This window comes from Acomys russatus, chromosome 15 (genome assembly GCF_903995435.1).
Source record: "Acomys russatus chromosome 15, mAcoRus1.1, whole genome shotgun sequence".
In the NCBI taxonomy this organism is placed as follows: domain Eukaryota; kingdom Metazoa; phylum Chordata; class Mammalia; order Rodentia; family Muridae; genus Acomys; species Acomys russatus.
This window is the reverse complement of record NC_067151.1, coordinates 9,087,574-9,101,717: the sequence shown is the minus strand read 5'-3', so window position 1 is coordinate 9,101,717 and position 14,144 is coordinate 9,087,574. Positions and strand designations below refer to the sequence as shown.

Below are 14,144 nucleotides of genomic sequence, written 5' to 3'. Positions count from 1 at the left end.
AAAAGGTATTGCTTCTCCGATTTTGTTTTTAGTCAGTTTGTCATTTGTGTACAGGAAGGCTGCTACTTTGCTGAAAGTGTTTTTTCGGCTGTAGCAGTTCTTAGTGGGGTTTTTAGGCTCTTTTATGTATAAAGTCACATCATCTGCAAATAAAGGTACTTTTTCCTTTCCTGAGATCTTCAGTTGTCTTCTTATTCCAGCTAAGACTTAACCTTCTACACTGAATAGGTATGGGGAGAGTGGACATCCTTGTGTTGCTCTGATTTTAGTGGAATTGCTTTGAGTTTCTCATTGTTTGGGCTGATGCTGTTTGTGGGCTTGCTGTAAATCTCCTTTCTTGTGTTGTGGTGTGTCCTTGTATCCTAGTCTCTCCATGACTTTCCTTTATGAAGGGGATTTTGTCAAAGATCTTTTCTGTAGCCCAACTTTTATTTTTAAATTACTAATTTAAAATAATGTGTTGACATTCAACTAGGAAAATTATATTTCAGATGTATACTTGTAGTTTCTCCACATTTTAATTTGTCTTTTTTTTTTTTTTTTTTTTTTTTTGAGTCCAGGCTGTCCTAGCTCTTGCTATTCAGACCAGCCTGGCCTAGAACTCAGAGATCCACCTGCCACTGCTGGATTAAAGTCATGTGTCACGACACCACAGCGCCATTATTCCATTCTTTAACTCACAGTTTTTCCTTAGCATGATTTTTTTAAAGGTTTGTTTGTTTGTTTTATTATGTATGCAATGCTCTGCCTGCATGTACCCCTACAAGCCAGAAGAGGTCATCAAATCACATTATAGATGGTTGTGAGCCACCATGTGGTTTCTGGGAATTGAACTCAGGATCTCTGGAGGAGTAGTCAGTGCTCTTACCTCTGAGCCATCTCTCCAGCACCCCCTTAGCATGGTTTTTAAAGTCTGTTGAATAATTATGTTCTGAGAGTCGAATGGACTTGCTGAGAGGAAGGAGTGATTTTGTGTCAGTGAAGCCTCAGAGTCTTCGTAGCTTGGTTGATTGGGCCTGGTCTAAATTGTAGCAGGAACTTTGATTCTTCTGGAATGTTTTCAGCCTCTGAGACCTACTGTTTAATAAACTGACCCTCTTTTGTTCTTTCTCAGCTCTGGGCTGGTTGAACTCATGTTCTGACTCCAACTTCTCTCCCAGCTAACTTAGTACTTAACCTGGCTTCTCTCTCGGCCCCTGAGTTGCTCTACTTGGCCTCCAGCTAACTCAGCCATCTTTCCTAAGCTGCTGGCTCCTTCTCATCCTCTGTCTCGGTCTGTCCTCGCCGCTGTCTAGCTTTGTAAAACTGTCCTGGTAAAACTGCCCCTTCTCTCTCTCATTCTCCGTGTTGCACCCTTAAGTAGCTTCCCTTTCCTCTCTATTCTCGTGAGAGTTGGGCTTACCCTGTTCTGTCAGATCTTTCTCTGATTTGTCACTTTTTCTGCCATTCCATTAAACATCACTTTCAAACATGGGCACTTCCTTCTACAAACTAACTTTACCTTCATTGTTTAGGATTAAAGGCATGTGCCACCATGCCTGGACCTAAAGCTTTTCTTTACCTGAAACTTGCTCTACACCAGGCTGGCCTTGAACTCGGATCTACTTGCCTCTGTCTCTTGGATTAAAGGCGTGGTTGTATTCCAGTTGGATCACATAGGCCTAGAAGGTCTTTGGATGTGATCTCTTGCCAGAGCAGCCATCTTCTGAATTACAATTCTCTATACTAAATCTTGGGTGACTCTATCTTGTCTGACATCAGTCATCCAGACCGTTCTCATTTCTCCTTTCTCTGGTCTGATTGTGGGGCTTTTTATTCCACTATTGACCTTGCTAATTATTGTCTCCTCACATGGGTGGGTTCTGAGGGGAAAAGGCAGGGGAGTCTGTCCTGTTGCATTTTACTACCTTAGCGATGTGCATCCCCATGGTAACCTGTAGAAGGTGGGGTTACTTTTTCTAATGAGGTTCCACTTAAAATTATTAAATACATACATAATGTGTTATATCCTAATGGTGTTTTAAGTATTAACATATTAATTACCAGTTGGAATTTATACCAGAGTGGTAGAGCACTTGTCTAGCATGTGTGAACCCTAGCTTCAAACCCCAGTACAATAAGCAACCAAAATATTCATTAATTCAGTCTATTAAATTTATAACATCATCTGATATATTATTACTCCCATTTTATGAATGAGATAAGACACAGAGAAGGCAGGTAACTCACAGCAATATGGAAAATGATACAGCTTAGATTAAAACTTAGTATCCTGGGTTTACATCTCAAGGTTCTACCATGACTACTTATTATTATCTGCTATTCATTCGTTCTGGAACATTGACACCTTAGTTAAACACCCTCGTTTGCTCAACATATATTCATTGGAGATCCACTGTGGGCCAGACATTGTGTCAGGTATTGGTGATATGACAGTGAGTACGACAAAATGCCTGTTCTCCAGGACACTACATTTAGTCAGGGAGACAGAGTAGATACGCCATGCACTCTATATATGTTGGCAATTTATTTCACCTGAAGAATCATAAGTAACCGGCATCATGTATGTAAGTAGACTAAGTTATTTATTTACAAAGATTTATTTGCTTAAAACACTTAGATTTTATTTTATGTGCATCAATGTATTTTTGCCTGTATGTTTGTATGTAATGTATCATGTGTGTGCCTGGAGATCAGAAGAGGGCACCAGAATCTCTGGAACTGGAGTTAGAGTTGGAACTCTGGAACTGTCTTGTGGTTGCTGGGAACTGACCCAAGGCCTTTGCAAGAGCAGCAAGTACTCACTGCTGAGCCATCTCTAAGCCCTGATACGTATTTGCTTATATGTGTGTGTACATGCCTGCAAGGGTTTATATGTGCCCGTGACGAGAGGTATCAGAGCCAGTTGTGAGCGCTCTTCCTCTGGACGAGCAGCAAGTGCACTGACCACTGGCCATTGCTCCATGCCCAAGACTAAGCTCAGAACAAGAATTAAACTGTTCACTAGCCAGGCTCTTAAAAGCAAGGCTGTGTCAATCACAATTTTTGTTTTAAACTGTTGGGTAATGTACTGTAGTGGTCTGAATATTTGTGCCCCCCCCCCCACAATTCATGTGTTGAAACTGACAGAAAAGGTATTAGAACGGGGGTGGGGGTGGGCTACTGGGAGTTGCTTGGCTCTTATGAATGGGATTAGGTCCTTTGTGAAGTGACCTTAAACTAGCCCCCCCCCCCTTTTGAGGATACAACTAGAAGTTGCAAACAGATGTTGGGGCTGAGCGGATAGTCAACCGAAAGTACCTTCATCCTGGACTTCTATCTCCAGGACAGAGAGACATAGATTCGCTCCTGTTGTTAGTGAGCTGTCCCGTGTGTGGATGGACTCACTAAATCAAACTGAAAGAAGCAGTCGCTGGCATCTGCTGAGGAAAGCAGTTCAGAGGATGAGCGTGGGTGAGGATCATTCAGGAGTGCTCCTATGATGGGCGAGAAGGGGGAAGGAAGCAGGCGTTGTGAGTCTGTCTGTGCCTCTGTAACAATGTTACAGATAGCATAATCTACAAAGAACAGTGATGTCTCAGTTGAGAAGCTGAAGGTATGGCACAAACAGACTGGGTGTCTAGATACATGTCTTACTTTCCATCCAGGATGGAGTCGTTTCTCTGTTTCCCTATGAAGGCAGGATCCTCACATTAGTGGAGGGGTGGAGGACAGAAAGGGGCCCACAGTAGTTGCCTCCAGCCTCGTATAAGGCGTTAAATAACTCACGAGGACCAAGCCTCTCGTAACTTAACCACTTCTCCTAAAGACCTGCTTCTCTCCCTTTTCTGTTTGTTCTTTTCCTTTCTTTTGTGACAAAATCTCACTATGTAGCTCTGGCTCGCTTGGAACTTACTATGTAAATCAGGCTTGCATTGAACTCACAGAGATTCGAGTGTCTTTACTTCCCCAGGGGGATTAAAGGCATGCACCACCATGCCCAGCATGGCCCCCTCCATACCACCACAGGGAGATGAAGTTACACATGAATTTTGGAGGGGACATACAGCCAAGCCAGAGCGCAGGCTAGGTAGAAAAGAACCACACTGCCCTGCCTGCCCTGGCCTCATCCTTCGCCAGGACCTTACAGGTGGGCTTGGCCCTGAGCTCTTCTGTGTTTCATGCAGGGCCTTCATAGTCCATGCGGCTGCTCTAAGAAGTGTGTCTGTGTGCCAGTCTTTGAGGGGGCGGATAAGAGGACGTGGTCACATGGCCGTGCCAGCTGTGTCCTCAGTCCTCCATTGCTGCTGGGGCGTCTGCTGGTAGCTGAGAAAAGCAAGTTCACGGGATCCTTAGATTAAGGTTAGGGCACAAGTTTTCTGCTGCTTTTGCAACCTGTCAGGGGGGACTTAATGTGTAGATCCACAATTCAAAAGTTTGAATAAGATAGGATTGTTTAAACACTTGCGACACATTGTCCTATAAAGCCAGATGGTGGCCCACACCTTTGATCCTAGCACCCAGGAGGTAGACAGCCATATCTCTGTGAGTTCACGGCTGGTCTGGTTTACATAGTAAGTTCCAAGACATGCAGGGTTACGCTGTGAGAACCTATCAGAAACAAAGCAAAATGCTCTCTGAATGTTTATAGTAACAAAATGTACTCCCATGTCAAAAGTGTAGTTGATGAAAATGACTTTCTGTAGACTTTCTCTGCATTTCCTGCATTTCCACAGCACCAGATACTTGAGCCCCTTTAGTGTTAATAGTAATGTGAGTATATTTCTGCATCCAAGAAGCTTAGCTTTAGTTGTTTATGCTGTACTTGTAGATGTCTCACCAATATAGTAATTAAGTAAAAGACGGTAAGACAAGTTTAGAATTAGAAGACACTGTGGTAGGCAAATTAAATAGTGTGTGATGTTGACAGTGCCTTCTACGTAAACCCAGCCTTACACTGAGGGACTGTCTGGGGTAGACTTGTGTAATCAAAATCTTAAGTATGTGGGGTCATGAGTAAACTAGAGTCTGTAGTAGACTGCTAGTATTGCGGTGGTATGATCAAGTTGACAAAAGAAGTTAGAGTGAGGTCTAGGTTCTCCACCCTCACCCCCACAGTTTCTCTGTGTAGCTCTGGCTGCCCTGGAAATCACTCTGCAGACCAGGCTAGCCTCTAACTCAGCAGAGATCCTCCTGCCGCTGCCTCCCGAGTGCTGGGATTAAAGACACACCACCACACCCAGTGAGACCTAGATTCTGTAACCACAGAAGCCATCCATGTATGTAGAGATAACGAGTAAAACAGAAGGTGAGCTGGATTTCAGAGTGGTGTGCGGGAGGAGGAGACCATAGGAGTGTCACCCAGATTGTTTCGTGTCAAAATGCAGAGAGGAGGAGACTGGAGCACTCAGTTCCAAAATGTCTGTCACACCCCTTCCTTCAAGGCTCAGGCATGTGTGGAAGAGGAGGCAGAACTGCTGTGAGAGCAGAGCTGGTGGATGACTCAAGGAAGCAGTGCTCCCAGCCACAGCAGAAGGGACGCTGCCTGAACTCGGGTTGTGGCAGCATACCAAGCCTGCAGAGGGCTAGGCAGACGGCGTCCCTCCCTGACTGAGATGCCACCCGGGAAAGAGAAAATCCATTCTCTGCAGCGGAGTCTCCCCAGATACTTCAGGCACACTCCAGGCAGGTCCCAGGGTCAGGAGCAGCTGGCTGGCAAGATGGACTGCGTGGTTTATCTTTGTGGAGTTTTTGGTTTGGTACTTTTGTCTTATTGGGTTTTTGGGTTTTTTTGTTTTGTTTTGTTTTTTGTTTTTTGCTTTTTTTTTTTAAATGTTGTTTTGGAGTGAGAGACGGAAAACATGAAGTTAGGTGAAGTTAAGTGGGGAGGAGTTGGGGGGGAAGGAAACATGATCAAAATATAGTATATAAAAATTTTTTATTTTTTTGACTGAAAACAGACTTTTCCTACAATACATTTTGGTTATGCTCTCCTTTCCCTCTATTTCTCCAGGTTCCTTTCCACCTCCCATCCAGATCTAGACCCTTTCTGTGTCTCTGAAAACAGGCATCTAAGGAATAATAATAAAATACAGTAAGATAAATAAAAAACAAATATGGCAAAGCAACCAAATAAGAAAAAGAGCCCCAGAAATGCAGAGATGCAGAGACATACATGTTGACACACACAGGAATCCCACAAAAACCTCAAACCAGAAGCCATAATAATATATGCAGAGGGGGTTGGAAAGATGGCTCAGTGATAAAGAGCACTGACTGCTCTTCCACAGGTCCTGAGTTTAATTCCCAGCAACCGCAAGGTGGCTCACAACCGTCTATAATGAGATCTGATGCCTCTTCTGTTGTGCAGGAGTACATTGAGGCAGAGCACTGCATATATAACAAACAAACAAACAAACAATCTGTAAGTTAAAAAAAGGAAAGAAAGAAAGAAAGCCCTGACTTAAACCTCCAGAAATGCTGCCGGGTTTGTGTTCGTCATCTTCTGTAGGGCGTGCCGCCACCCTTAAGAGTGGTTTCCCCTGTGAGACTCCCTTTGAGAAAACTAAGTTGTCATTTGCACGTGGTTCTCAGTTGGCACTAGCTTCTGGGCTGGGTGTGGGTGGGGAGGTGTATCCCCATATCCGGTCAGCTCTAGGGGCCCATCTGCTGCAGACCCTGTGCTACTGCTTTTGTGTGTGCCAGCTCTCTTGTGTCTTGTGTCTAGAAGGTCTTGATTTCCTGTGCCCTCCATCCCTCGGGGTCTTACACTCTCTCTGCCTCCTCTTCCTCAGTTCCCTGAGTTCTGAGGGAGCGATTTGATGGACACATCCTGTTTAGGGTTGAGTGTTCCAAGGTCACTCAACGCCTAAAGTCCAGCTGTGGAACTCTGTTTGGTACCATCTGCTGCAGGAGGAAGCTTCTCTGATGATGGCTATGCAAAACACAGATTTAGCAGGAGTTGGGGAGGAGGGAACATAATAAAAATACATTATATGAAAAAATTTAAGTGAAAATGATAGCTTGTGTTTTGTGAGTAAAGACAGAGGGAGACTAAATGTTTAGAGTACTAGGTGGAGTGGGCGCCCAGAAGCATGTTGTTACCAAAGCCATGCCGAGACACAGTGGCACAGAAGTTTAGAATGGCAGGCCCTGACGGAGGCGTGGCTCTCTGCTCAGCTCTGTAGCTCTTTAAGTCTGCAGCTAAAACTTCCTTTGGCAGATAACCTGTGGCTGCTGCGGGGCTCCTTGGACCCGGCCTCTACTTTAGAACACCTTTTTAATGGTTACAAAAGATCCTCTGTGTGCGGTATTTCAGCTACCCAAGGCACGGGCCCTGTCTGTCGTCATTTCCTTTCATCAGCGAACAGATATTTATTGTGGGAATGAACGTTCCTGGAAAGAACAGTGCCTTCTACCAAGCCCACAAGCCTGGGCAACTGACTAGAGCCTCGTGGAGAGGCTGGACCGTCGCAGGTGCAGAGCCTAGTCATCGTTGGTCGAGGTCTCTTTGTAGCTCCCGAAATAGCCGTTCCTTGTCCGTCTCTGTGTCTGTCTAGTGAAATGTGTTGCGTGTGTTAACGAGACTGAACCACTAGCTTTCAGCATCCGGAAGTCTAAGGAAGCCCTGAGCTGGCACCTGAGGCTGGTAGCAGATGTTCCCCACTCTGCTGTGGCGCCTCTCTCATCTTCCACCAGTGTACTTGAAAACTGCCTTGGACTTAAGGTTTTCCTTCTTCTCTTACTATGATAACTTCTTGAAAATGTTACCGTATTGGAACATGGAATTTGGGGTAGCTTGACTCTGTGTCCCCTGGCCGTGGCACTCATATTTGGCACCAGTATAAGCTCTCTCTTACCTATTTTGAGGTGAGAGCTCTGTTTTGATGGTTTCGTATTCATTCAGTGCTAGGAATTGCATTTACCTTCAGGACTATAATGAATTGCATTCACTCTCACCAAGTTTGATTGTATTCCCGCTGGGGCAGAGGATAGACTAGAGACACAGGCTTTTCAGCCATGGGAGCAGAAGGCCGGGGAGGTAGCCTGGGCAGTGCATGCAGGGCCTGGAGACCCTCATGACCCGGCTTTCTTTCCAGTGTCTGTGGTAAAATGCCCCAATAAAAGCAACCTAGGGGAAGAGGGCTTCTCTTAGTCCACTGTCTCAGTTACAGTCAGTTGCAGTGGGGAAATCACTGCGGAAGTCACGTGGAGGGTGGGCCATCCCACGCCAGTGTCTTCCACCTCAGTTAACTCACAGGCGTGTCCACAGACAGCCTAAGCCAGGCTGCAGCCCATTGCCGCTCTTTCTTCCCAGCGGATTCTAGGCTGTGTCACGTTCCCAATAAAGCTGACCATCCGCCCCACTTGCCTTGGACATTAGCTTTCCCTCTGCATAGTAAAGCACTTGGCTTTACAACAGGAAGTGTAAAAGGCTCAGGTGTAGAGGTCAGAGCTTTGAAAGCCTCTCCAGAGCTGCCTACCGGGAACACCAGGCCTCTATTAGAAAGCACTGTTAGCAGCGTAAGTTACAGTGAATAGCTACTTAGTGAGCTTATCTCATGTGTTCATCTAATGCTAATTCAAAGGAATTATGCATTAACAGTTACATTTTTATATTATTTATTGGCACTGCCATTAACTAAAATGCATTCTGTGTTTGGGAAGGAAGTTACCTATAATAAAAGAAGCGACTTGAAAGCTGTTTTTGGAAAACTAGTTCTTTGAGAAAAACTGAAAATGAGGTAAGCATGTAGAATCATGCTCCACAAAGAATGACGGGCAGATTTATGGTTGTTTGTGTTAGTCAGGGCTAAGGGCGCCAGGGTAACAGAAGGACAGTCTCTTAGGTGAGTGGTGGACCGTCGGGACTGCAGAGTCTGGGCATGGAGATGGGAACAGACTTCAGCTGAGTGAAGGCGGATGCTCGTACAGGGTGGTGTGCAGTTGGAAGGCCGCCCAAGGAGGTAGAGCACTGGCAGTGGCCTTTTCAGTGAGAAGATACTGAGTTAAAGTTTCTCATAAATCCATTGCTTTTGCTGCCAGTTTATTTCATATTGTAATTTTATTTCATTAACATTTTAATTTTTCATACAACACAGAATAACCTGTTACATCAGACGTTCAGTCACATGGAGATTATATGGCTTTAAAAATAAAACTTTTAGCCAGGCGCAGTGACCCAAGTCTGTAATCTGAGCACTCAGGGAGGTAGAAGCTGGTGGATCGATGTAAGTTCGAGGCCAGCCTGGTCTACAAAGAGAGTCTAGGACATCCCGGCTACACAGAGAAACCCTGTCTCGGTGGTGATGACGATGATAATAATGATAATGCTTTTAAACGGAAAACTTTCTTTTTCAGGGATATTATGATAACACACTTTGAGCCTTCCATCTCCTTTGAGGGACTTTGCAATGAGGTTCGAGATATGTGTTCTTTCGACAATGAGCAGCCATTCACCATGAAGTGGATAGACGAGGAAGGTGAGTGGAGGGGAGGGGCCTTGTGAGCTGCGCTGTAAGATAAAATGAGAGTTCTAAGAAACTCCAGAGGGAAAGATGAAGTAGAAATTTAATGCCACACCCAAGTACATAGATAAAGACAAAACATTTAAATCAAAGACATGGTTTGGTGTTTTTTTGTTTGTTTTGTTTGTTTGTTTTTGGCTCTTCAGAATGAACCAAATTAAAACTAATGACCTCCCCCCAGCTTTTAAGGTAAATATTTTATCAATGTGACATTTTAACTTAATTTTGAATATAAACGTCTTATATTTTAATGCGTTTACCTGTAATATTCCTTTAAAAGGTGTTGTTGACTCAACCACAGGGACTGTGACCATTTTATTTAGGGTGATGTTAGAAGCTTAGTCACTTAGTGACTTGTACTCACAAAGTGTTTTGGAACTCTGAGGATAGACAATGCCCGTTTCACATCCAGGAGGCTCATCACAACTGGATGTGTGTGTTAGCCAGGGTTCTCCTAAGGACCAGGCCTGAGAGAATGATGGGATGGGCGTGTCAGCGGGAAGACACTGTATTAGGCTACTCAGGATCCACTGTGCTTGTTTTCAGTTCATTTCCTATTGTAAGGCTTTAATTTTGGTGAGAACACACACATAATGGGGCTCATTAGAGTGGCTGACAGGCAATGGTCTGTGTATTCCAACGGCTGCCCCCCAACTGAAAGGCAGAGCATCTGGTAGTTGTTGGGTCTGTAAAACTGCGGATCTGAGCAGCCCTGGTCTGGTTCTGGGGTCCTGGGAGTTCTCAGAGGGCTGCCGTCTTGGTGGAGTTGGAATCCTAGAGATTCTAGTACCTGCGAGAAACAGCAAGTTGAGCAGAAAGATCTAAAACTACAGCTTGAAGACAAGAGAGGGAGGAGATTTAATGTTGGAGCCAAGGATTGTGCTGAAAAGAGGGGCCCTCATCTGCCTGGGGGCAAAGGTCAGGGCAGCACCCCACCCAGTTAAGCTTCCAACGGAAAAGAAAAGAATTTTCTGCTCTTAACTCCAAGAAAGGAAAGTTTCTGCGAATGTGATTCAAGGAGAGGATCAGGCTCCCGAGTGGGCAGCTGACCTTGCGTTGTCCTTATGGCTCTAGCTTTAGAGCCATGAAAAATACATAAGTAAAGGGGTTGTGGAGTTTTCACGGCTATGGAGAGCTACTGAGGCCGCGGTGGCAAGGGGGTCCCTGCATGGAAGCTACCAGATGCCATTGTGTGAAGTTGTGAACGTGACTGGATTGCGTTAGAAACTCCACGGTGGCAGAAGTGCCAGAGCTGTGGATGTCTGCCAAGAAGGGAACCAGCCCAGGAGTGCCTGGCAGGCAGCAAAGCTGGGCGGGCAGAGACACGGACTTGCAGTTTACCCTGCTCTTATTTTGTTATTTTTTGGTCTAGTTTTTTGGTTGGTTGGTTGGTTGGTTTTTGGGTTTTTTTTGTTTTTGTTTTTGTTTTTGTTTGGTTTTGGTTTTGGTTTTTTGAGACAGGGTTTCTCTGTGTAGCCTTGGCTGTCCTGAACTCACTTTGTAGACAGTGATCTGCCTGCCTTTGCCTTCCGAGTGCTGGGATTAAAGGCGTGCGCCACCACTGCCCAGCTGGTCTAGTATTTTTTCACTATGCCTTGTTTGCTCCCTTTTTGAATGGTAATATATATTCTGTGCCATTGTATATTGGAAACATGTAAAATTTTTTTCAAGAGAGATATAGTTAAGAGATTGCAGAAAAAAAAAAAAAAAAGAGATTGCCTTGAATCTCAGAAGAGACTGGACTTTTAAACTGGGTTGAGCCTGAAAGACTTCGGGGGCTTTTGAAGTTTGGCCGAGTGCACTTTGCATTATGATATGGCCGTGAGCCAATGGGAGCAGAGAGTGGAATGTGGACTTCAATACAATGAACTATAACCTAAGTTTTGTGTTTGGATCTTGTCAGGCTATTTTAGGTATAGATCTTTCATATTTAACACCTCTTTTTTTTTTTTTTTTTTTTTTTTTTAAAGCCTAATGCTTATTTGCCTCATTTTATAGGTAAAAACAGGCAAACAAATGAACAACAAAAACATAGGTGTATTGAAAACAAGAACAAGCTCTTTGGTTAATAGCCAGATTTTATTAATTCTGTAATTACCTCAAAATTAACTGCAGTGAGCAAATACTCAGAATGTATTTGTGTTTTATTCTGTGCGTTTAGAATTTGATAATAGAGTTAGCTTTAAAAAATAGCTCTCCTGGACGTCTTTGTTTCAAATGACTTAAATAGAAAGCTTTATGCATCAAACATATGGTCAAAAAAGCCACATGTAACACTCAGACACTCGGTCCAAGAAAAACAAAGCAGATTAAACGTGTGTTGTATCTATGCATGACTAAGTTAATGTGTGATTAGCTTACTTTCCTGCTTCCTTGTGGGTACACAGAAGTAAAAATATATTCTCCCAAACCACGCAGAGCCTAAGCCATCATGACATTAGGTTCACAGTCCAAAGATAATCTCACCCTGTGTCTGGTCCAGCTGTAGTTTAGCTTCCTTGCCTGCCTCTCTGCTGGTTCTGCAGACCTGTAAATGCTGGCAGAACAGGAAACTGCAGACAGGAGAAGCGCAGTAGGGAGGATGCTAATTTTGAACTATCATGGTAGATACTGCGTCCTCGCAGGACAGGTCACCGCTGCTCCCAGGGAGTGGTTTTTCATGACTCTAAACCTTGCTTCTGGGTCATCCTTCCCTTTTCCTCGGTAATGGTGTTTTGTAGGTTAGTAACTTGCTTAGATGCTCTCCTTGGAGTTGAAAATCACATGTCTTTCTTCGTTTTGAGCATTGTAGACCTCCTGTGTATCAAGTTATAACTGTTCATTGGATAAAAGCCGCATCCACATAAATCTCTTCTAGCCCAGGCCCCATCTGCAGGTGTCTGAGGTTTGAGAGGCTCTTATGTTTACCTAAGATCTTGCTGTTGGGCTGGGGGAGCAAAGGAGTTCTGCACCCATGGTGCAGTTCATAGCTGCCTAGAACTCTAGCCTGCAGGGATCCAACAGCTCTGCAGGCAGCTGCCCTGCAGATCACATGCTAAGCCCTCATATACGTGATTTATTAAGCAGTCTTGGTGTTTATTAAAAGCGCCATGTGGGCTGGAGAGATGGCTCAGAGGTTAAGAACACTGTTTTTCTGACGGGCCTGAGTTTAATTCCCAGCAACCACATGGTGGCTCACAACTATCTGTAATGAGCTCTGGTGCCCTCTTCTGGCATGCAGGCACACATGGGGGCAGAATACTGTATAAATAATGAATAAATAAAATCTTTTTTTTAAAAAGCTGCATGTATTTTATCTTTGACCTTAGTATGTTTCCTATTTTTGAGACTTATGGTTAGAAATGGAAAGGAGAGACAGTTTTATTTTCAAACCAAATAAAGTTTGGCAGGGAAATGTTTTTCTTTTATGTACTTTTTGAAATTAAGTTTCACCAAAAAATGATTCCACAGTTTACATTTCTCTGTGTCCATATCTACATAGGCCATTAAAAGAAACCATTTGGGGGCTGGAGAGATATCTCAACAATTGAGGGCACTGGCTGCTCTTCCAGAGGACCCAGGTTCAATTCCCAACACCTACCTGACAGCTCACAACTGTCTGTAACTCCAGTCCCAGGTGCTCTGACACCCTCACACAGACATACATGCAGGCAAAACACCAATGCATATACAATAAAAAATAAATTTGGAGCATGCCTTTAATCCTAGCACTCGGAAGGCAGAGGTAAGCAGATCTCTGTGAATTCGAGGCCAGCCTGGTCTACAAAGAGAGTTCTTGGACAGCCAAGGCTACACAGAGAAACCTTGTCTTGAAAAAAAAAAACAATAAAAAATAAATTATTTTAGAAAAAACAATAAAAAATAAATTATTTTAGAAAAAAGAAAAGAAGCTATTTGGTACTTTGAACCTCCTACCTAGTCATCATGATCTTTTTATTTGCAGCCCCAGTTTCTTTAAGTATATTGTTTATTTTCTATATTGCCTTCAATGACAGTGCTGCCACCCTTTGTTCACTCACTTTGTCTGCTTTCCAAATCAGTTCCGCTGTCCTCTGTCCTTCACAGACAGCCCCTGCCTGCCATCGTCTGCTGTCATGACATGGAACTCATGCAGCTCCTCTTGTCTTTGCCGGCTTCTGGTCTGGCTGGCTGTCTCTGTGCGGCCTACCTTACAACTTAGTAATTTGAAAACTTATTTCTCACAGCTCTGAGCGTTATCAGGGCTGACGTTACAGATGTTCAGAGAAGATGAGAGGAGGTGAGGACTCAGCAGCCATGCTGGGGACAAGAGTAGAGACAGTGTAGAAAGGAAATGTCTCTCCCTCTCCCCTCCCCTCCCCTCCTCTCCTCTCCTCTCCTCTCCTCCTCTCCTCTCCTCTCCTCCCCTCTCCTCCCCTCCCCTCTCCTCCCCCCCCCTCAGGTAGTAAGCTGAGTTCTCTGCCAAGTGCAGTTGAGGAGTGGACAGTCAGTGGCATCTAGCATGTAGGAATGTCCCCTGTAGCCACAGGAATGAGGCCTAGAAGAGCAGAGGGGAGGATCCAGACCAGGCCCCAACTTAGCTCTAAGTGACTTGTTTGTTGAGGAATGCCATTGTCCCCGGACATACGCCACTTCTTGCCTTGCAGGGATGACTCAGCT

The 14,144-nt window shown here is 44.4% G+C and overlaps 1 protein-coding gene across 1 annotated transcript in view; it reads left to right on the top strand.

The window, feature by feature from the left end:
* The window catches only part of Prkci (protein kinase C iota), a 56,652-nt gene that overhangs the window by 14,655 nt on the left and 27,853 nt on the right, over positions 1 to 14,144 (top strand). Inside the window, exon 2 of the mRNA XM_051157006.1 lies at positions 9,340 to 9,461. Within this exon, the coding sequence (XP_051012963.1) occupies positions 9,340 to 9,461 (122 nt within the window). The remainder of the gene's footprint in view (positions 1 to 9,339; positions 9,462 to 14,144) is intronic.